The sequence below is a fragment of the Camelus ferus genome, chromosome 3 (genome assembly GCF_009834535.1).
Source record: "Camelus ferus isolate YT-003-E chromosome 3, BCGSAC_Cfer_1.0, whole genome shotgun sequence".
Lineage (NCBI taxonomy): Eukaryota > Metazoa > Chordata > Mammalia > Artiodactyla > Camelidae > Camelus > Camelus ferus.
This window is the reverse complement of record NC_045698.1, coordinates 24,848,166-24,871,417: the sequence shown is the minus strand read 5'-3', so window position 1 is coordinate 24,871,417 and position 23,252 is coordinate 24,848,166. Positions and strand designations below refer to the sequence as shown.

The following is a 23,252-nucleotide window of genomic DNA, read 5'->3' as shown; positions in this document are numbered from 1 at the left end:
AATTGTTCACACATGGAACTTCTGCTTTTACTCTTTACAATCTTAGTGATACAAAACTAAGACTAAGTTCCAAGTTTCTCTTTGTTGTCTCTAATGAGTATTGCTCTCCTACTGTTAATTTTCTTTTAGGATGAAGGGAAGGGGTTGAGAATAGAGTGAGACAGAGCCATACTATTTAAAACCAGCAAAAGAATGTACCTCTTCCATCACTTTAATAATTTCCCCCCCATATGTATTGTTTCACTTGTAAATCTCCATAGGCAGAATGAATACAAAAAGTTAGTATTCCATTGCACTAATACATCATAACTGGCTTAGACATTCCCCTCCACCAGGGTATCTCTGAGAATCTGAAAAAGAACCTTACTCACTTCAGTGTCATAAATTTGTAAGTAAGGGAAAAAACTTTTGTGTCTATCTGTTTTGATTTACTTGCTTGGTAACTGAATGGAGAATTGGTAAATAATATTGACTTATAACCCAATAATTGAATGGATTTACTGATTCATTTTACTACATATATGGATATTATATAGAACCAAGGGAAACATACAGATGAATTTAGCAATTCAAATTGTAATTTTACTTGTAATATAATTATTATTACTTTTTTTTGCCAAGTGTAGTATGAGTATTCTAGGCCACATCAGATTTAATTACGCATCACTGCTCAATAATAATTCTCCTAGGAAGATGTGATGGCAGTTTCATGTGTCAGCTTGGCTAAGCTATGGTGCCCAGTAGTTTGGCCAAACACTAGTCTGAAGGTATTTTTTTGAAAGACATGGCTAACATTGAAATCAGTAGACTTTGAGTAAAACAGATTACCCTCCATAATGCTGTGGGCTTCATCCAATCAGATGAAGGCCTTAAAAACAAAGACAGATTCCTCAAAGAAGTAATGTTGTCATAAGAATACAACATAGAAACCCTGCTTGAGTTTCCACACTGCCTGGCTTGCCCTGTGGAATGTGGACTCGAGAATGTGATATCCACTCTTACCTGAATTTCTAGTCTTCTGGCTCACTCTACACATTTCAGACTTGCCAACTCCAACAATCATGACAGCCAATTCCTTAAAGTAAACCTCTTTTTCTTGTCTGTCTGTCTGTCTCTATCTATCCATCCATCCATTCATCCATTTATCTATCTACCTGTCCATCTATCCATCTGTCTATCTTATTAGTTCTGTTTCATATGGAAAACTCTAATACAAAAAGGCATATTTACTTTTTAAAATAACTTGATAATTTAGTTAAATGCACTCAGAATGTGGTAAGTAAGTGGGGAGATTATAGGGAATTCAGGAAAAGGTTAGGTGAGGAAGGAAAGGACATATATGGGTGAGTGACAGGAATCCTTGCTCCATTAGGCACTTCACACAGATGAACCCTTCCTACAATCTGCAACTGCCAATCACCCTTTTTCATAGTTGAGTTTGAAGACCCTCAACATTTCCTCACTGTAGGAATTAATAGCATAAGCTTCAAACTTTCATTTCTTTTAAAAAATTATGTGCATTAGGGAATTTGATATTTTCTACTGCAAATAGTTCTCATGATCTGTCTGCTTTTAACATACAGAAAATTCAGATACAGGTATCTGTCTTCAGGTATCTGAAAAATGATGACATACTCGCATTTACAACTTCTTACCTATTTTGACTATGTTCATTTTCCTGCAAGTCATGCTCTTTCTTTCAAGCTTCACACATATTTCGCTGTCTCCAATCAGTAAGAATTTCTTTGTCTTGATGAAATACATCTCTTGTAGTTTATTAAAACTCAGGCAATTTACATCCAAAAGGGCCCCACTATAGAAACAAAAAGGGAATTTGTCTCAGTTTAAGTAGGAAATTCTGCATAGAATGGGATAGCATCACGTGTACATTTCAGCTGTGTGGCTTGAGCTCCACCCACAGGGTAGGCACATGCTTGAGAGAAAGAGAGTTATGAAAGCAATATAGCTTTTTGCTGCCCTTATAATCTGTGATGATTTACTCAGGCACTAGATGCAACTGAACCTGAAATGGTCAAAGCATGTCCATGAATATAATAGAAAATTCTTATCTTCTAATAATTGATCATGGAAAGAGAAATACTTTGTTTAGGTGGGAAGGTAATTGCTTCCTCTTTTGTTATCCTGTATGAAAGGAATAAATTGAGGAACTAAAGCTTGTAAACAACATTGACCAAAAGGAAATAATAGAACAGTCTAAAGGATTATATACACAAAACCATATATACTTAATGGGTGATTCAGAGATTTTTGTAGGTTATTTTGACGGTGTTCCATCTTTAACTCATCAGCAGACTTTAAAATCAACCATCCTCCCCACGCTCCCTAGATGAACACGCAATAGCAATACTCTAGGAATTGAATTCTGTCACTTCTTCAGCCTCCTGTTCCCAATTAAATCAGGCTTTTAGGAAACTGAAGAAGAGAGAGTATTGCCTACTATGTAACTACATTCAAAAGCTCCAAATTGTATTCTTAAAAAATTCCTGTTTTAAAAAAGGTATAAGTTTTAGTTCCAGTAATGGCAGAGTAGCTTATACTAGACTAACTCTCCAATCTACAGCTCTTATAAACTTTGAACAAGATATTCTTGAAAATACTGTTTAAGAGCATTGGAGAGTAACCAAAAGCAGGCAGAAACTAAAGGGAATTTAATACTTTTTAAAAAGGGTGGATTTGATCCTTGTTTCTGTGTTGTTGTTTGTTTTGTTTTGTTTTGTTTTGTTTTATCTGACAACACTTCTCAGGTCACATTGCAATAAGCATCTAGAATCTAACAGAAAGCCACAGTTTTATTGTCTTGAGAAGTTAGAGGACAGAGTTATAGATGCCCTGAGAGGCTGGGTATTTTTAAGAGGGAATAGCCTAGAAATGAGGAAGCTTTAGAGATAGAAGACACTTAGTCTGCATATAAACTCTGCCTAAATTATTATCTGTCCCTTTAATTGTGCAAATATAGAGGGAATGCCAAGGAAACAATGGGCTAGAAATAGCTAGAAGGCTTTAGAAAGAGCTAAGCAGAGATTGTAGGTGCCGCCTCAAAAGAAAAAAGAATTTGGAGATTAATCCACTGTAGTTAATTGAATAACAGAGCTAAAAAAAAAAAAAAAAAAAAAAAAAAACAAAACCAAAAAACACTTGCCAGAGGGTGTTATCAGCATCAGAAAAAAAAATCTATTATCAATAGTGTCCTTCCTACATTAAAAGCTACCACAAAAGAGCTGAAAAAGGAAAATGTGACGCATAGTCAAGACTAAAAGTGGTCAATGGAAATTGACCCTAAGATGACCCAGAGGTTGGAACTAACAGAAAAGGGCTTTTCAGCAGGTTTTGTAAATATGTTCAAAGGCTAAACAAAAAATATGGTCACAATTATTGAATGGGATGTATAATCTTAATGAAGAAGCGGAAACTACAAAAGAGAACAAAATGAAAATACCATAGCTGACAAGTACAAATCTAAAAATTTTAAAAATATATTGAACTTACAGGATGGACCTAATAGCAGATAGAAGATGGCAGAAGAAAAGGTTGGTGAACTTGAGGACAGATCAATAGAAATTATTCAGTCTGAAAAACAGAAAGTCTTGGTGACTCGTGCACAATGTTAAGGGGATAAATAAACATGCAGTTAGAACAAAAAGAGAGAAAGAATTTAGTTAAAAAATAGTTACAGAAATAATGTCCCCAGATGTCCCAAATGTAGCTCCCCACCCCCAAAAAGTCAACTTTTAGGTTTAAAAAACTCAGCAAATCCAAGCAGGATAAATCCAAAGGAAACCACACCTAGGCACGTCATAGTTAGATGGCTGAAAAACAAAGATGAGTAAGAAAGGTTGAAAGCATCCAGAGAAAAATATCACTTCTTATCAGGAACTACGTGAACCAGAAGACACTGGGAATAATATCTTTAAAACTCTGAAATGGGGAAAAAAAAAGTCCACTTTAAATTCTTATAGTACAAAATATTCTTCAATAATGAAGGCAAAATAAAGACATTAACAGCTATGTAAAAACTGAGATATTTGTTTTAGAAAATTCTTTAGACCAAAGGGAAATGATACTAGATGGAATTTCAGATCTACAGGAAGCAATTTGGTTTACCAGAAAAGCTATACTTTGGTAAGTATAAAAGACAATACATATTTTCTTCTCTTAGATTCTTTAGAGATAACTGATTATTTAAAGCAAATATTGTAACATTATTATGGCCTTTATGATGTATATAGATGCAAAATATATGACAGGAGTACAAAGATAGGATGTGATAAGTACAATCATATTGTTGCAAGTTTCTTATATTTTACATAAAATAGTACACCATTAACTCTAAATAAATGCTAATAAGAAATGGTTGAAACTTGCAATCACTAAAAAGGGATATTACCCCCCAAATTTTCAATAGTTCTGATTTCATTCAAATAAATTAAATTTATTATTAATAAGCTTTCCTACAAAGAAAACTTTATACCCAAATGGTTATATGCTGGTGAATTCTGTCAAATATATATGAATTAGTGCCAATCTTACACACATTCTTTCAGAAAATAGAGGAGAAACAAATGCTTCTCAACTTATTTTATGAAGTTAACTCAAACCTGCTACCAAAAGATGGCAAAAATATTACAGAAAAGAAGTTTGTAAGTTAATGTTTCTCAAGATATATATGCAAAATTCCTCAAGAAAATATAACATGATGATGTTCACACATAATGACAAAGTAGGATGCATCGCAGGAAATCAAGGTAAGTTCAACAATCAAAGATCAATCAATGTAATTTACCACATGAACAGAACAAAAGACATAAATAATCTGATCATCTCAAGTGATTCAGAAAAAGCATATGTAAAAATTCAACATCCATTTATGATAAAAACTCTTAGCAGACACTTCCTCAACCTGATGAAAGACATTTGCAAAAAAGTCTATAGTTAGTATCATACTTAATGGTGAAATTGTGAACACTTTTGCCCTAAGATAAGGACAAGGCAGGAATATGCATTTTACCACTTTTATTCAACAGTGAACTGGAGGTTCTAGCCAGTGCAAAGACACAATGACAAAGCCAGGCAAGAGAAACAATATAAGGCATCAGTTTGGAAAGGAAGAAAATAAGACTTTCTTTACCTGTAGACAACATGTTTGTTCACATGGTAAACTATAAAGATTCTCCAACACAATTACAGGAACAAATGAATTCATCAAGGTCAGTATACAAAAGTCAATTGCGTTTCCATAGATCAGTGTCCAAAAATTGGAAAATGAATTTTAAAAATAACATCTCCATTTATGATAGCAATAAAAATAGAAAATGCTTAGAAATAAAATTATTAAAAGATGGAAATTACAAAACATTCCTGGAGGGGAGGGTATAGCTCAAGTGGTAGAGTGCATGCTTAGCACATGCAAGGTCCTGGGTTCAATCCCCAGTACCTCCTGTAAAAATAAATAAGTAAACCCAATTACCTCCCCCCTTAAATAAATAAATTAATTAATTAAAAAAAAATTCCTGAGAACTATTAAAGAAGATTTAAGTAAATGGAGAGCTACATTTACGGATTAGCAAATTTAGTAGTGAAAAGATGGAAATTTCCCCCAAATTGATGTATTAATTGAAATCTCAACAGGAGTTTTAAAAAAATTGACAGGCTGATTTTAAAATTTATGTGGAAACACAAAGAACTCAGAATAGCCTAGACAACACTGAAAAAGTGGAACCAATATGGAGGACGCGGAGCACTTGATTTCAAGCTTACTATAAAGCTATGATAATCTGCACAGTGTAGCACTGACATCAGGATAGAAATACTGATCGATAGAAAATAGAGAGTGTTCAGAAATAGACTCATACACGTAAGGTTAATTGATTTTAAATATGAGCATCCAATCAATTCAGTGGGAAATAGATAATCTTTTCAGCAAATTGTCCTGGAACAACTGAGCAAATGTATGGAAAATGTAAACCTCAATCCCATGCAAAATTAATTGGATATGGGGTATAGACCTAAATATAAAGGCTAAAACTATGAACTATTTAGAAGAAAATATCAGAAAATATCTTCCTAACATTAGGAGTAGATGAAGAGAGTAATGACACAAAAAGCACTAAACATAAAAGAGGAAAACAAAACATATTGGGCTACATCAAAATGAAAACCTCCTGCTTATTAAAATACACCATTAATAAAATGAAATGGCAAGTGACAGACTGGCAGAAAATAGTACACACATCTGACATAGGAGCTGTATCCAGAGCATATAAAGGATTCATACCCATCAATAATAAAAGGAGAAATAACTTGATAAAATATGACAAAAGACTTGAACAGGTACTCGCCAAAAGAAGACATCCAAATGGCCAACAAGTACATGAAAAGATGGTCAACATGATTTGCTATCATGTTTTGCTAATCATGAGATACTATTTCAAAGCCAAATGTTGGAAATGACATGTGGCCCTCATACATTGCTGGTGGAAAAATAGAGTGGTATAACCACTTTGGGAAACTGTTGGGCAGCTTCTGACAAAGTTAAAAACACAACTATGCTATGATACAGCAATTCCACCCTGAGGATTTCACCACAGAGAAATGAAAATGTATATTAACCAACTGATTTGTGTAAGAATGTTAACAGCAACTTTGAAAAAGAAGGGTCTTTTTGAGTGGCTGGATAAGCTCCAGCCATCACGAAAAAAAATACAGACTGTGAAGAAATTTTAAGTTTATTAACTAACTTAATATATTTATTGTTTGTGGGACATTTCTTAAAAATTGTCCCCACTCCCCCCAAATATAGCTTTTTGTTGTTGCTGTTAACTGCTCTCCTTTAGAGTATGCAGTTTGAGTGTGTGTGTGTGTGTGTGTGTGTGTGTGTGTGTGTTGGAGTTTCTAGAGTACGTCCCTTGTTGGGCTACATGGATTTCCCATTTGGAGAAGAGTGGAGATAAAAAGTAAAATTTTAAGGTAAGCTAGATGAATGCCAGGGAACAAACTTGGGAAGAGTGTCAGATGGAAAGTTCTGAAGATGGCAGCACTGTCATGACCTGGTGAGTAAGGACAGAAGAGGAGAACTGGGTCAGGATCCCATTTCTGAACTTTAGGTAAACAAAAATGATTTGGAGAAATTACATGGCAATGGCTTTGAGTTCAATCATTGCATTTAGAATACATTTATAAGTAAGGCATGTGTGGAATATTCTGTTGCAGCTCCTTAACAGGTAGCAAAGTCCTGGTACTGTCAGAAGTTTAAGAAGAATCTAAAATGGCATTCTTGGTTCATTCTCGCTTTTCAGGGAATGGTATTAATGAGTAATGAACAAAAAAGGATCACCATATGGTGATCTCTCTCGTGAGCCTGGGCATCCTTGTAAGGGCTCTGAGCTCGGGAGCTGCCCTATGTGGAGGGGAAGCCACGCCAGGAGACTGAGAGAAACTGTGGCCTGGAACGGACAGTGTTGCTTTGTGCCGCTGACCCTGGCTTCAGGTGACTGGAAGAAACTTCGTGTTCCCTCATGAGTGGTTCAACTCAGTTCAACCCAATTCATTTCAATGCACTTAATTAAATTAAAACAATTCACTTGGTTGCTAACTGTATATTGCTAAGCTTTGGAATGTTCTAGGACTACACTGCCCAGCACAATAACCACCACGCCACAAGTGGATACTGAATACATGAAATACGGCTAGCCCAAATTGAGATGTGCTCTCAGTAAGAAATCCACAGCAGATGTGGAAGGTTTAGGATGCAAAACAAAAAAGTAAAATACCCCATGAATATTTTTGTTGATATATCTTGAAATACAATGTTTTAGATATCAGGTTAAATGAGATATATTATTAAAATTAATTTCACCTACTTCTTTTTCCCCTTTTAAGTGTGGCTACTAGAAAATTTAAAATTGCAGGTATGGCCTGCATTGTCTTTCTCTTGAATAGAGCTATTCTATAGTATTTTGGGGAGAAAAAGAAATATCCAAGTAGAATTATAGGCTAAGAAATTTGGTACTTTAGACTTTCCCAGGGGACAACTGTAAGCCACTCACATAAATCCCCTTGTTCTGAAAATAGGGGGGGACTGCTGGGGACCATAGCACCTGACTTCACCCCAACTCCACTTTCCTCAATCTCCTGTGATCTCGTGTGGTAAATACATTCCTCTTGTCAGTGCAAACAGATGCTGACTTGGAAACACTGAAAACAAAAACTGTAGATTTTATTCCTCATTTGGCCCTGAAAGACAGAATCTATCTCAAAAGTAATAAAAGTTCATATGGTTTACTGCAGAAAGGACTAAATTAAAAATACTTGACAGATTGCAAATTAGTCAAGAACATGAAGTAGGTTTGGCCGGGTGCAGCCCATGATGTTCTTGGTAAGTGATGAAAACGAACAAAAAAATGACACATTTGAAGTGGTATCTGTAGGCGGTACAGGGGGGTGACTGCCGTGCCCCCCAGCACATGGAAATAAACGAAATACCATTACCTTCTGAGAGCTGACTGAAATGAAAATTAGGCAAACACTTAAAAAGCAGGCTCCTAAAGTTGCGTGCCTATTGTGTTCATGCAGGTAACATCAATAAGAAAATTGGGCCCAATTTCAGGACTGAGATTTAATTCCTCACCTATAGAAGCAACCAGAGTTCTGTTCAGCTAATTTTTGCTGTCTGTGCCCAGTATCACCAAATCTGATTTTTAAAGAGATATCTAGATTTTTAAATGTGGGCAACTAATTTTTTAAAAAAATCAACCACTGGGATCTGAGTCAAATAACTCTATAGTCTTAAAAATCAACAAACAAATTTCCTTTGTTTGGCTTCTATATTTACTAAACAACCTTTGGATCACATTTTTTTCATGAAAATCTGATGACCCTGAGAGAATTAAGTATCATTTACAGGCATTGACCGCAAGCCCGCCGCCGAGGCTTCCATCCCAATGCAAGGCAGTTGTTATACTCAGAGAACTTAAATGACTCCCCAGTTCACAGAGCTAATGTTGCTATCAGGATTTCAAACACCATGCCTGTTTCCAGGAACTCTGCTTTGTCTCTCCAGGTACCTGAGAGCTGATTAGAGTTTTGGTGAATGAAAAATTTCTAGGTCCTCCAGTAAGAGCAGAATTATGTTGGTATGAAACCTACCTGGCCCTCTCTGACCTTCCTCTCCCTAGACACCAAGTCCTGGAGGTCCTGAGCCCAGGGTGAATATTTGGGACGCTGTGATAGGTGCATTTGTTTATGTGAAGTCATCAGTTGGTAGGCTGGTAATCCAACTTCGTGATTTTGGCTAATCCAAGTCCATCCCCGAGAGACGGATCTGCATGTTGAACACCAAGTAATTGGCTTCTAAACCTGAGAGACGGGTGGCCAGATCAGGCAGGTGGTAAATTCATCTAGGAAACTGCCCCTGATGAGCCCTCTGGGAAGCAACACCTGATTTCTACCAACAATCCCACCTGTGTAATGACTGCAGCAGAATGCACCGTTTTCAGTGACTTCCAGTCTTTTTCTTTATAAATTTATATTCACAGAGGGAAAAGCAAAGCTCTAACAAAGCTAGTTTCCTTGTGGAAAAGAAGCCAAACCAAACCAGCAGATACAACACTCGGTTTAAGTGGCTTTAACCTGAAGTTCGTTGCTGCTTGGAACCCAGGAGTTGCACGAATCTCCCCTTCAAGGTGTAGATACCTCTGCGAAAGTGGCCGCTCTCCAGAAGCACCTTGACCTACTAAGGAGTTCATGCTTGACTGTTTCACTCTACAATCATGTCTTAATCCCTTTCCAACGGAAATATCTGAATTCAACTGAAAAACCCAAACGGAGGCTATGGGTAGATTACAAATAATGACAGGAGAAATCAAGAAACGTGTTAAAGGAAGTGAACAAGTTTGTTCAAGTGGCCAAGGAAGTGGTCAAATACTGTTGTGAGGGAAAGTGGACAGGTCAGCCTCGGCCTCCCCAAGACAAGCCGCCGCAAGTTCACCACCCAGCTGCCTGGAAAGCCCAAAGCAGGCCTCTGGGTTAAAGGGCGTTTTGCCCACGAAAATGAACGCATAGTTTGAATGAGCTGTTCGGCCCTTTTGGTGGAACAGTTTCCAGTTGCTGCGCAGACACTAGAACATCGTAGGTTCCTCTTCTCTTGACACATTTTTATTCCTCGAAAGCGTGTTATAGAAGTGAACTGACAGAGGCAGGCTGAGAACACACAGTGGAGTTCAAGTCCAAGATCATGCTTATCCAATGACAGCAGCAGGAGGCACTGCCTGACCAAATGCAGGAAACTCCTATAAATTAACGTAAGCCATGAGAGTCAAGGCTTGTCTAGACTGTATATTGTGGGAGATCGGCTGAGTGTCTATGGAAGTTAAGAAGCCCTCTTTTACTACAGGTGGATCTTAACTCACTTTCCTTACTAGGAAACTAAAACTAGGTCATCTGATATGAGCTTGGAAATAGCCACAAGTCAGAATGTCATGGGGGAATATTTTTTTTCAAGGCATCAGAGATAGTAACCCTCGGCAACAAGAAATGATTTGTGAAAGAGGGAGGAGAGAAAGCGCTCTGAGCTCTTCAGCAAACTTTCAAACCAGACAGAGGACTTTCTCTTTCTCTCTCTCTCTCTCTCTTTTTTTTTTTTTTTTTGCCTTTTCTCTGAGGCCTCATGAAACTGAGAGCCAATCTATTCCTGTGGATTTTGGGAAAACTGATACTGAGAGAACCACTTGAAATCAAACTGTGTCAAGAGGGTGGAAGTCAGGTCTCGATTCATAGAATTTTGACTTAATGCCTTTTTTTCCATGACTCATTACTGAATGTGTCTCTTAATTAAATTACTAAAGTATTAAGTTATTAAATCATCACAACCTCCCTATGAGGTAGTAGATCTCATGTAACAGGTGAAAAAATTAAGGTGTAGATACGTTATACAACTTACGCTCAGTTAAAAAGGTACTAAGAGCTGGTATTGGGATTAGAAACGAGGCACCCGCCCTCCAAAGTGCAGTATGAAGACCCTGGATTGTCTCACGTAGGGCAAAGAGACTTTGGGGGAGGAACGTCCTAGAAAACCAGAATTTAAATTCTGCCATGAAGCCAGGAGGGATGTGGGGTCTCCAACATCTCTACCATCATTTGGCTGGAGCAGCAGGACCTGAAAGATGAGCCTGTGAGAGTTTCTTTGCTCGAGTATTTTGGTGAAGGACAAGAAGTTCCAGGAAGTTTTTGGAACTCATGTGATTTTAATATTTGATAATTAGCCCCCACACTCTCTCTTCTGCAGCTGTTGCCACGCAGCCTATCAAAGAAAGACAGAGGATTGCTAAGCACCCATTGAAGGCACCATTCCTCACCATATCTCAAATTCCAGATTGGTGCTGTTGATGTCCGGGTCATCAAATGCACAGGTCAGCAAGTGCTGGGATCCGTTCACTTCCAGCTGACTGTAGCACGAGAATGAGTAGTCGTCTAGTTCTGCGTCATCGAAGTCTCCTAGGAAGGAACAAACCCATGGCTGTTAATGAAGCCAATAAGTGCATCCTTTTCAAATCCAAAGTGACATTGGTGAAATGGCAGCTTTTTGTGACCGACAGGAAGGAGTGACTATTGTGTATCAAAAGACGGAAAGCCCTAGGGCAAAGACAAGAAATAGGGCTTCAAAAAAACCAAAAAAACCAAAAAAATCAACCCCAAACAAACAAAATAACAAAACCGAAATAAAACCTAATGAGCACAGATTTTTTTCTAATAGAAAAAAGTCATCCCAATTAACAAATAACCTGGAAAGATGTCTAAATATTTCTGCCTTTGGGTTAGTGCATTAGAGATCTAGAATGAAACACTAAACACATGCTTTCTTTTATATAAATGGGAATTTCCTCTGTTCGTTTGTACATTTCAAATAAGAGATACTTTATTATTCATATGCTACCTAATCTAGCCTTTGGCTTTTTTACTAATCTTCATTTATCCCTTCCCAAGATTTTTTTTTTGAATGAAGGTAGATGAATGCTGTCTTGCGGTCAGAAATTCACTTCTTTAAGCGGTAGCTTTCCCTTGTCTACATAGGCATCCCAACTAAAAGAACAATTGATTATCTCCACTGTGTGGATATTTATATAAGGCAACTTGCCTTACCCTGCTAACTGAGGCAAACATGATTAGCACAAATTAGACCTGACAGGACTCAGATCTGGCAGACTTTCCCATGAATTTTACAGAACTGTTTCTGGGCTTACAGAGCCTCCTTCCACAGACGCTGTATTTCACAGATATTAGCAAAGTCTGGAAGTATGAAAGGAACCAGAATTTTTTGCAACCACTTTTGGAAAGTACAATCTGTCAGAGATAGTATTTGATCTCTTAAGCTGGGTCACGGGCCCTAAGATTAAACAGGCATTGTCTCTATGTATTTCACAATATTTAACAGAGAAAAATCTGTCAGCAAACATACTCCAACTAGAATCTGAGAAAATCTAGAGTAACAAAAGCCATTTTCAGAGTGGTTGAGCGTGAGCCTGTGCGTGCTTCCAGATCCGCTGGTACTAGGAATTTCTTTGGCCCATCGATACCAGAAAATAGATGCTTCTAGGGCCTTTAATAGGATACAGGATACACTAACAATCAGACCCCAGTTGAGTGTCCCGAAGGCCATGGGATTACAAATAGTACCCTCTTTACTTGAGCAACCCAGGAGTTCTGAGGGAAAGTTAGTAAAGCTGGTCGTGAGTGGTCCAACCAGTTGAGAGAAAGGTCTGTTCAGCCGAAGTGACAAATCTCGAAAAGCCACATCTAGATAAAGAGCTGTGGGTGCTGCTCTTTCTGACTAGACCTTAAATCCGTCGGGCTCACAGTTCTGCCACCAGCAGACTCCTTATGTAATTTCAGGAAGGTAGGGCTCCCCTTTTAATGGCAGTTTTAAATAATGAGGGGCAGCCCACACTAGGGCTCCCATTTCAACACGTGTTCATTCCTAATCCTAATCTTACGGAGTTAGATCTTGTCCCCTAATTGCTGGCCCCTTTCCCAATGGAATGTTTTGGTGGTTTTAGCCTGCCCTTACATGGCAGTCCTCATGCTGCCTTTTGTTTGCTTTTTGGGGGGGGAGTTATAATTAGATTTATTCATTCATTCATTATTATTTTTTAATGGAGGTACTGGGGATTGAACCCAGGATCTCATGCATGCTAAGCATCGACTCTAGCACTGAGCTATATGCCCTCCTCCCCAAAGCTGTCTTAATGTTTTCTCTTCTTTGGACCTTCCACCAACCCCATACAACAGAACCCACATTACTATTGGATTCAGACATTCTTAAACACACAACGTGAGGCAGAGAGAGCAGAGCCCAGCAGATGCTGGGCAGCAACAGGACAAAGCCCTCCTGCTACTCTTGGCCATCTAGTTGGGCCGAGTGAACTTGTTGTGGGTTCTCACACATTACATACAGCCCTGGTCCTACAATTAAAGTGGCTATGCTTTGAGAAAGAGCTCATTGGCTCTCTGGCAAGTGTTAGCAAGCCAAGTTGCTTTGTAAACAAGAAAAAGTCCCCTCACAACTTGCAAAATAGCATGGCGTTTTGTAAAGATGTTATACTTGGTCTAAGCTGAAAAATCCTTAGTTAAGAGTAATACACACAGTGGTGAGACCCCTGGTATCCGAGGTGGACCAGCTGTGGGTTTAAATCCTGGCCCTTCTACTCTGGAGCTGTGGTCCTCCGTCAGGTGATTCAGCCTCTCTACGCTTGTGTTCTGCTCTTTAAATTCATGTTGTTGTAAGAAGTCACTGAATAAATGTATACCAACCCTTAGGCACAGTAAGCACTCAATAAGGATTAGCTATGACTGTTATCACCTTTTTTTTTTTTTTTGAGAAATAAGTAATGAAAAGGTAAAATAAGAATTCTAATTCCGAGAATATACATGAAAGCTTTGGGGCTCCTTTGAAAAAGAGTTCTATGTCAAAGGTGTTACTATTACTATGGCTTCGAAATTACATAGAACTTTAAACTAGTGAATTATCCTATTTTTTTTAAACACTCAAAAATTAGATTTTTTGAAATATGTGTTATTATAGACAAGGTGGTGTGGTTTAGAAGTCTTACTGAAAGGAATTAGTAGATTAAAAGTATAAACTGGTTTGGATTTTTAAAAAAATTATCTCTTTCTTCTCTTGATAATGCTTGAAGGTTATCAGAGAACTAACTTATTCAACAAAGAGCTTTTGATTATTTTGAATTCCTGACACCCCAAACTGGGAAGTATTTTGATGTAATTGTGTGGATGGGTGGTTACAGATCTCCTAAACAAACAAACAAACCTTGAAATTTAAAACGTTGAAGTGAAAACTCACCTTTCAATTAGAATTCTTAATTTCTTTTAAAAATAATACAATGACCAGGAAATAGAAGGGTTATATTATACTCCAAAGAGTAAGATTCATGTGTTCCCTGCCAAACACCTATCTGTACAAACACAAGACATTTACCATGAAATAATCATCATCCCCCACAGAATGATTCATACATAGTGACACTGTGAGAAATGCCAACCCTCCAACAATTTCCTTAGTGAAAATATTCTAGGGATTTCCATCCTCAGTAATTAGATGACTTAAGATATCTGAGCTGAGTCATTAGGCTGTGTCTGATACCTTCAATAGGCAAATACTTTTTCAGTCTTAAAGGGAAAGCATCTAATTTTCAGGAACAAATTGGTGGTCCAAGTTTCCAGGTGGCTCCTCTGCTACTGCTCCACCTTTGTGTACTGTCTGGCTGTAGTTACACTGTATTTACAAAGTAGAAGGCATCTGCTTCTAGGGACTAGGTATTTAAGGAGCCCAAAGAGAATTATTATGTGGTGGTAAATTTGTTGATACGGAGACAGTTAAAAATATTGCAGTGAGACAACTCACTCAGATCTTTCCCTATTCAGTTATTCACTAAGATTATCACATGACTCTATTTGAAGAAGTTTTCAGTTATTTATTAAATGTCTACTATGTTCTAGACACTTGTTGAGGTGCCGAGGATTTAACACCGGGAAGTGCAGACAAAGTTTTTGTTTCTGGATGTTATCTTGAAAGTTATGCTTTTGGAACCTCCTAAAAAGCTAAACAAAAACAAAACTCACTGGATTCTTTGACAAGGTAAAAATTACCCTGGAGATTCTCTGACAAGCCCAACCGTTGTATCTATATAGGTGCTCTCTTTGTAAGAGCAAAGGCATCAACCAACATTTAACATCCCCATTTGACACACTGTAACTGAACGTACTTCAATTTAAAAAAAAAATCCTTATTTGTAGAGGCAGGTGCATCCCTTGAAAATGCTAAGCCTTTCTAACATCCTCCGTGTTGCCCCCAGGCCTCCTGTCTTGGTGGTTAGAGTGCACGAACTGACTGAATCCGTGCTGAAGTCCTCAGCCTTCTCCCCAACCCAGTGCCCCGCTCAGGTCTGTGAGTTATCTGAGCAACCTGAGACAGATGCTAGAGATCATCTGAAATCCTAAAGAAAAGTTAGAAATGACTCACCATTCTCTGCATAGCCACTTTCTCCAGAAACGACTTGAAGTAAATAGAAAACCAGACCAAGAGCTGTACCTAGAATTGTCATTCTGAGAGAGAGAGAGAGAGAGAGAGAGAGAGGAGAGAGCTGGCGAGTGAGCCTGTGTGTAGGAATGAATGAGAGAGAGCGGGAGCGACTTAAATCTATGGTTTTAGGGCTTATTTAACCACAGGGGGGAAGTATTGAGGGAAGTGTAAACAGCAGAAAAGAAGACGAGTGTCAGAAACAGGAAGCGTGAGTAAAAGTCTCGCTGCTGTAAGCAGAAGTGGAGGAAATGAAGGAATGGAGCCTTTGAAATGATGATACCTCTTTGGTAATTCTGGCAGCCCCCAAGTTTACTGTGCTAATTTCAGGCTAAGGCAGTGGACTCAAATCTAGGCTCAAACTATCTCAGGCCCACTTTCAAAGAATCTTGAGACAAAAACCTGAACTCACAAAGCTTATCATTTGCTTATCTGGGGTGTGTTTTGCTTTAAGGAAAGATTGTGTACTTAATGAAAGAATTTATTGCAGGTGGACTTTAAACTGTTCACCTCCCATGTCTGAATATACATGCTAGAGAGTTCCACTAGGAGAGTGATTTTTCTGTCTTGTTCTCTGTGTAGCCCAGGTAGTTACTTATGCCTTACCCATCATGGTGGGCATTCAAGAATTATTTGTTTAATTTAGGAGTTGGCAAACTACAGCCTAGGGGCCGTATTTGGCCCTCCCTCTGTTTTTGTAAATAAAGTTTCGTTGAAACACAGCTGCTTTTGTGTTACAACAGCACAGTTGAGTAACTGAGATGGAAATTATAGGCCACAAAAAGTGTAAAATCTTCACTGTCTGGCAGTTTGCTGGAAAAAGTCTGTCAAACTTTTGTTTAATGGATTAAATAGTCTCTGTGCATTAAAATAGGATTATATTTGTGAAAATCTGATTGTCGTCCAGCTTTGCAGGAACATACGATACATAAAAACCACAGCTGTACCTACATGAACTGGGCCGAAGCCTGAGACAATGACGGAAGTATTTCAGACTCTCCCTAGCCTGCCCATTAAAGTTGTCCCCAAAGTGGCCTCACAGTTACGGTAGTGATTTTTTTAAGCCTGAATGACTTTGTAATTGTTGGATTTTCCCCCTTAAGTCATCATTGGTGTTCAAAGGCACAGGTTGAGAGCAGTCCTGTCATTAACAGACGGACAAAGCTCTGCAGGGTTGTACTTCTAAGTGTTCCCACCAACAACCTAACCTAGATGCAGGCTGTGAACCACCCCTCTCTTGATTCACCATGGCTCTTTTAGAAAAAGGCACAGGACTGATTATAAGGTGATGACTTCAGAGATGCTGAGTGGACAGCGAGTTATGAATGTTTGATTCACTGTCTACCTGGACCTATAAAAATGGCTCTATTAGCCAAGAGAACAACGACCCCTGAAGTGTAAAACAGTCTTTGAAAGCTACACGAGTTAGCTCGTCTCATCATTAACAGTTACTGTGACAATCTCATAAGACGAGAAAAGCGGAGGTGGGGCATTTATATGGGTCTCTGGAAGCCCCTCTTCCGTGTTGCCGCAACTCGGGTGGCAGAGATGGGGTGCTTTGTTCATAATGTCACCCTCAGGACCACAAGCTAAAGGAACATTTCAGAGCAAGAACCAAAATGAACGGGAAATAATCCACCTCTTCCAATCCACCTAATCGGTTTAGGCCTTCTTTTGGTATTTTTGAACATCTTCCAAACCAAATAAAGAGTGACAATTTTGTGCATCAGATAACAATTTGTATTCTCATTTTCTGATTTTGTTTTGAATGCTCAGTTAGGAAATCATAAGCCCGGATTCACAAAAATTGTTATGTTGAGCTGAATACCCTTTCGAGAAAGCTATAATTACATATTTCCACGAACTAAATAAGTGTTCAAAGAGAACTCACAAATTACAACTATCCACCAACACAGACCTGGTGAACTGCTCACGGATTGTCACCCCATGGATGAGTAACTGGGTCATGTCTCTTTAAATTCTCTTGTTTATCATTTAAGTGGACTATCATTTTGATTGTATCTCTTTCCTTTAGTTGTAAAGATGTAAAAGAACAAAGCCAAGACACAATATTTTTGTACAGCATGTGCTAGTTTGCTCAGGGGATTTCCACGGGTGTACTTACTCTCTTTGGGTGGGGCAGGAGATGCTGAAGGACCTCAGAGAGAAACCTAGATCAAGCGTGGGGAGCTCAAAGAAATGAGAAACCTCCCCACTCCTTCTAGAGATTCTGGGGAAACAGTGGTACCTTCTCTACTTTCTTTACCCAGATCTTGCTCGTCCTTTGTTAACTTAGAAAAGTTGAGGAAGAACTTCCTTGCTCTTCCTACCCCCCAGATGGAGACATTGATTATATTGCCTTGTCATTATTGTCTCAGGGAGAAGTGAAGGGAGAAGAATAGCCTTTGCAGAAGATGCTCAGGGCACCTGAGTCTCCAACTGTGGAGGCAAGATCTGAGCATTGATTGGACTGTGAGCAAAGCAGTCCTGTGATGGGGCAGCATGGTTGGAACTTACATCTCCTCCTCATCTCTCCTCACTGCTCTCCATCGCTGCCTCTCTCTTCCTTCTTTCATACGTTGTCTTCTTTAGTTTCACGAGTTTCTGTGATGTGATGAATCATAGCAAAGACATTTAATTGTGTCTCATATACAAGCAGAACAGAGTGACCTTGTAAGACTCCCAGGATCAGTTGATCATGTCTTTCCTTTCTTCCTTTATTTATTTATTTATTTTGGATCATTCAGACCCTTTGTTTAACTAACAAAAAACACAAAGAAATTTTTCTTTCTTTTTTTCATAACGTAATAAGTTACGTGCCCTTTGTGTATAACTGGTTATAGTCCTAAAGTGCTCAGAGAACTGACCTTTTAGCAAGATTTGAGATTCTGGAATGTTAGAATTGGAAGAGTGTGTGTCCTTTTTGATTGTTGTTTTTTCACTTGGCGAAAGTCCCCCCGGCCCCCAGAAGTCCCATGTTTTCTCCTTCTCTCAGTCAATCAGGACAAAGATTTTCCTGGGCAAATTCAGGCTGAGCATCTTAACTTATTACTAATCTGTACTATCTGGTCTCTTCTTTTAGAAGGAGAAATTTTATCCCCATCCTTGACAGAAATTATAGAGTTAGTGAGACAGATGCCAAGGCATTACCTCTTTCAGCATCCTTGGGAAACTGTTTCGAGAGTAAAAGGATTTCTCTCAGTCAGTTTTTAGATGATGCTTATAAAATAGCCCCTTAGCATTTAATAATTCATCTTAAATAAGGAATATTTAAAAGTTGCTCATCTTGAGACTGAATATTAGAGGACAATAAAGTGAAACAATAACACTATGTAATAATAAGCAGTGTATGTTGCTATAGGAATGTACTGACAAAACCCGACGGAAAAATACTCAACACGTTCCAAAATACATTCTATGAAATCTGTATTAAATGCCCCAACCCTCCCACTGTCACTTACCTTCTTTTGTTAATGGTTAGATTTTATCCATAAGGTAGAAAGTAATCATGGGCCCCTGCCTTCCGCGGGAAAAGAGAAATCCAGGCCAGCGCAGCCGAGTGACTGGGGACCCCCCAGGGCTAGAAGAAAAGAGAAATAATAAAAAACACCCAAGGGTGTCATATAGGGGAAGATGGCTGTGGGGAAATCTAACTTTGTTCTAGTCCTAAGTCAATTGTCTTTAGCATTTTATCAGTGTGTGCTGAGTCAGTCCCCCGGCTTCTCAGGGGGAGTCCCAGCGTTGTGAAGTTTCATTTCCAGGAGAACAATATTTTCCTTCTTGTGGCTCTTCTTTCATTTCCCTTTCCTCCTTACCCCACGTCTTCAGCCCCATGCCTTGCTGTCGCTTGTGTTCTTTCTGGGCAGAGTTCGACATGTCATAGCTGTTTTGTCTTTATAAGATTTTAGTCTCTGTCGTTGGAGTCAACTCAACAAAAATGGAATCTTCGTGTGCCAACTGTTCCCTCTTTGCTGAAGACATTTCTGCCTGAAAGAGAGTATTATGATGTCAGGACGTGCCCAAATGTCGATAAAAACGTCAAGAGTGTTGATCCTTGGGGAAAGTGGCATGCCTTATCTTTAGACCCTGGAGTTTCTGTGGGCAGCTGGTATAGGATGTGAGTTTGTCTACAGCTCAAGGTCTCTCTCTTAGGCTCTTCCTGGTAGGCAGTCCATGGCTGGCTCCTGCTCTAGTGTCAGGCACAGCACCCCACTGTGTTTTTGAGAACAATCTGGATTAAGTGACATCCTGGGCTGTGGCCCATGGCCTTGCACAGATTTCTTTGCCTTGCAGGGAGCCCATACCCTCCCACAGTACACATTCTGAAGGACTGCAGTGCTGATGGCCACAGCTGCATTCAAACCCGGACAACTGGAAAAATTAGCAAGATCCCTCAATTCTCCATTGCCTGCTTCTCCTGCTCTCTTGGATTCCAGCACCTCCAAAAACAGCACTGGTCTCCTATAATGACCCAAGTGGAATATGCAAAGTCAACATGGAAGGCAACCCCGAGTGATACTGTTCATGGAATTGCCACAGAGCGGCAGCACGTGATCCTAAAAAGGAGCAAGTGCTCTGTCTCTTCCCAGACCATAGGACCCTGGGCCAAGCTTTTAAGATACAATTCTTACTTCCAGAAACTTTCCCAGAAAGTACTGCCTTTTTCTGCCTACCCATGTGTAAGCCTTTATGCTCTTACTTGCCAGTCTCAGGAGACTTTGGAATTGAGTATAGGATGTTTTTGTTGTTTTTGTAGGTATTATTTGGGCTATGCTGCTAAAATAAGGAGGCCCAGAAATATAGTGGATCTAAGAAATATGGAAATTTACTACTTTCTCTTATTGATGATTCATGGCAGGTAGGGAGCTCCACGAGTTCATTAGTTAGGAACCCAGCCTACTCTTTCATTTCTGAGGATGGTGCTTGTGTCTATGTATTTGAGGTTAGCTTATCAGCATCATGATCCCACTCCAGCTCTTGGGAAGTGGATATAAGAAAGTGAAGATAAACCAGTTGCCTTTTTAAAGGATATGCTCTGCAAGTTGTGTATATCACTTCTCTTCTCCTACAGGCCATAAAGTAGTCACCATGGCTTCTTTAGCTGCAAGGGAGAAAGGGAAATGTAGTCTGAAAAGGGGTAACTTTGTCCCCAGCCAAAACTGGAGGTTCTATTTGTAAAAGAAAAAAAGAGGAGAATGAATGTCGAAGAGAATAACTAGCCTCTCCCAGAGCTCTACACTCAGTAGTTTTGCAAAAGTGTGCATGATGAGGAACAGAGGCAGTGGTAGCTACCTCTACCCGTGGGAGGGGACAGTAGGCTTTTGATCTTGGGATTAAAGGTTGTGAAATGACATATCAGGTGAGTGGACCTAGATATGAGAAGGGTGGAGCTTGCACTTGGGGGATTTTAATATTTATACTAGGGCCATTTTCTCTGATCTCTGATCTCTGATCTCTGATCCCAAGAGTCTTTAAAGAGAATCAAAACTCTAAAGCCAGGGTTCCAAATCTGCACACTCCCTGAATGTCTTGAAACTTTAAGCAATATATAGAGGTAAAAGGTCTTTCTCCCTTTTATTCAACTCTCCAAAGGGTCAATGACTCAGAATTTTAATTCCCCATACACTGACTCAGAGGGGGACACCATGCTGAAGTGGTTGACCTGTCATCATGGGGACCTTGGACTATGAGAGACCAGGCAGCTATGTCTGAGACCCTTGATTTGAGTTACGTGTTTTGAGATGCTGCAGGATCTCAGCCAGTTCTCTAACCTCACTCTTGGTAGGTGAGGGGAGACAGGTCCAAGTGTGCAAGTCAAACGTGGAGCACTTGTGCTGGTCTCTACTTTCCCTGCTCAGGAGCCGATGGGGAAGCCTGTCCATTCTTATTCCATCCTCTGTGACTGGATGGAGGTTGGTCTTACTCCTGGGGGATGGGGTGGGACTTCTCATCATTTTTTTCTTTCTCAGCACTGCCTGTGCCTTTTCCAAAGCAACTTTCCTTCTCTTTACAGATGGCATAGACTGTTCCCTAACTCTGTCATGCGATTTTTTTAGCTAAACTTTCTTCTACTGCTGGAAGCAGAAAAGAGGGGATTTCTTTCTGCTGAATGTAGAATAGTGAAGGTGCAGACGCAGGGAACTTCAGACTTTGTACCAGTGCACATCTTGTACTTGTTTTTTCACTTGAAGCACTCTTAGTTTTTCCAGTTTATTATGGAAATCTGAATTTTACCTACACTGATCGTTTTACCATGTCTCACTCAAAGGAAAAATCCTATTTTAAGTAATATTTCAGGTCATTCTGGGCAGTGTTTTGTGCCCAAGTTTTCAGTGCATCCTTCATAAAGGCCTTAGGGGCCACAAAGGATGGAAGAGGGAAGAGGAGGAGGTGGAGCCAGCGTGCTGTGGGTCAGTGTGCTGTGGGTTTGGAAATATTAATCACTGCCCTTCCCTACCCCTGCCTGTGGGTTTTACTTCCCATTGTTGCTCTTCTCCTCTGCTGCTCCTCATGTAAGAGTCAGGCACTCTGAACTCTTGACTCAGGGAAGAAAGATATCAGTTGAAAACCCTGAAGAAATGAATCTCTTCCAGGCTTTTGAATTTGAAAAGTCTGAACCTTGGCGGTAGTTAAAGAAAAGTGTGGTATAAATAGTGTCACAAAAAAAAGAATTGCCAACTCCTCTGCCTCCTAAAATACCTCCTCATCCATCCTTCAGGCTAGAAAAGAATTCATGTTGGAGGAGAAGAGAATGGGGAGAAGGATGGGGGGTGGGGAATGGCAGGTTCCAAGGCCACAGGGAGCAACAGAGGGGATCAGGTGGGAAGTGGTGGAGCCCACAGCTGCAAGCCACCTGCCAGTACTTAGGGTCTCCTTGCGAGGTGAGCCCGAGCCCCGCCTCTTCACCCTGGGGCACCTGGCACGACGCTGTATCTCAGTGCTCCACCCATTGTCCTTCCCATGGGCCAGTGAGGATGTCACTTCAACACAGCCATCATCAGTTTCCCCTCCAACTGCCCAACAGGGACAATGCTCTAAGATGGTCTGGCTTTCCCCTCAACAAAGTTTCAGGTCACTGCTAAGTCCCCAGAAGAAAAGTATAGCCTTGGACATTCAGACGGGGCTGGAAATACGGCAAAGAAAATCCCCCTATCTTATCCTCACCCTGGACCTGTGCTCGAGAGGCTGAAGGAAACGAGGTGAGAGTACTCTGAGTCAGAATGGTACCCTCCTCCTGCACAAAATCTGTTTTATAGAGTATAGTTTTCTGTGTAGGATTTTGTTTAGAAAATAAATGAGTTCCACTGCTTAAAATTAAAAAATCTCTAATTCTAGTGAAGAGGGCATCGTCTCAGAGTCGCACCTGAGGTCCAATTCTGTCCCTGACAGTGTCTCTTACCTGTACTTTCCAAATCTGCAAAATGAGGGGAACAGTGTTTAATTCTGTGGGTTGCTCTGTGGTTGAAGTATGTGGTTCAGTGCCTGTCACATGGGTATTTAGCGCATGTTTTCTCCACCCTCTGCTTTCATCAAGAGTGTATCAAACGTGGCAAATGATATTATAAAATGTTAAACCATGTGTCTCCCCTCCCACTAACTGTTACCCCCACGACCTTCCTCCAGCAGGTCTCCATTACCTCAAGTGAAA

At 39.7% G+C, this 23,252-nt stretch overlaps 1 protein-coding gene across 2 annotated transcripts in view; it reads right to left on the bottom strand.

Annotated features, from left to right (window-relative positions):
* The window catches only part of IL7R (interleukin 7 receptor), a 30,528-nt gene extending 11,350 nt beyond the window's left edge, over positions 1–19,178 (bottom strand). Inside the window, exons 1-4 of one of the 2 annotated variants that reach the window (XM_032470922.1) lie at positions 19,066–19,178; positions 18,122–18,208; positions 11,370–11,508; positions 1,656–1,813 (exon numbers count right to left, since the gene is read on the bottom strand). In XM_032470922.1, coding sequence (XP_032326813.1) covers positions 1,656–1,764 — 109 coding nt within the window. In that variant the 5' untranslated portion in view covers positions 1,765–1,813; positions 11,370–11,508; positions 18,122–18,208; positions 19,066–19,178. Of the gene's footprint in view, positions 1–1,655; positions 1,814–11,369; positions 11,509–15,547; positions 15,915–18,121; positions 18,209–19,065 lie in introns of those variants that run through there. The other variant, XM_006194512.3, reaches the window with a different exon arrangement.
* Positions 19,179–23,252: the final 4,074 nt, after the last annotated feature.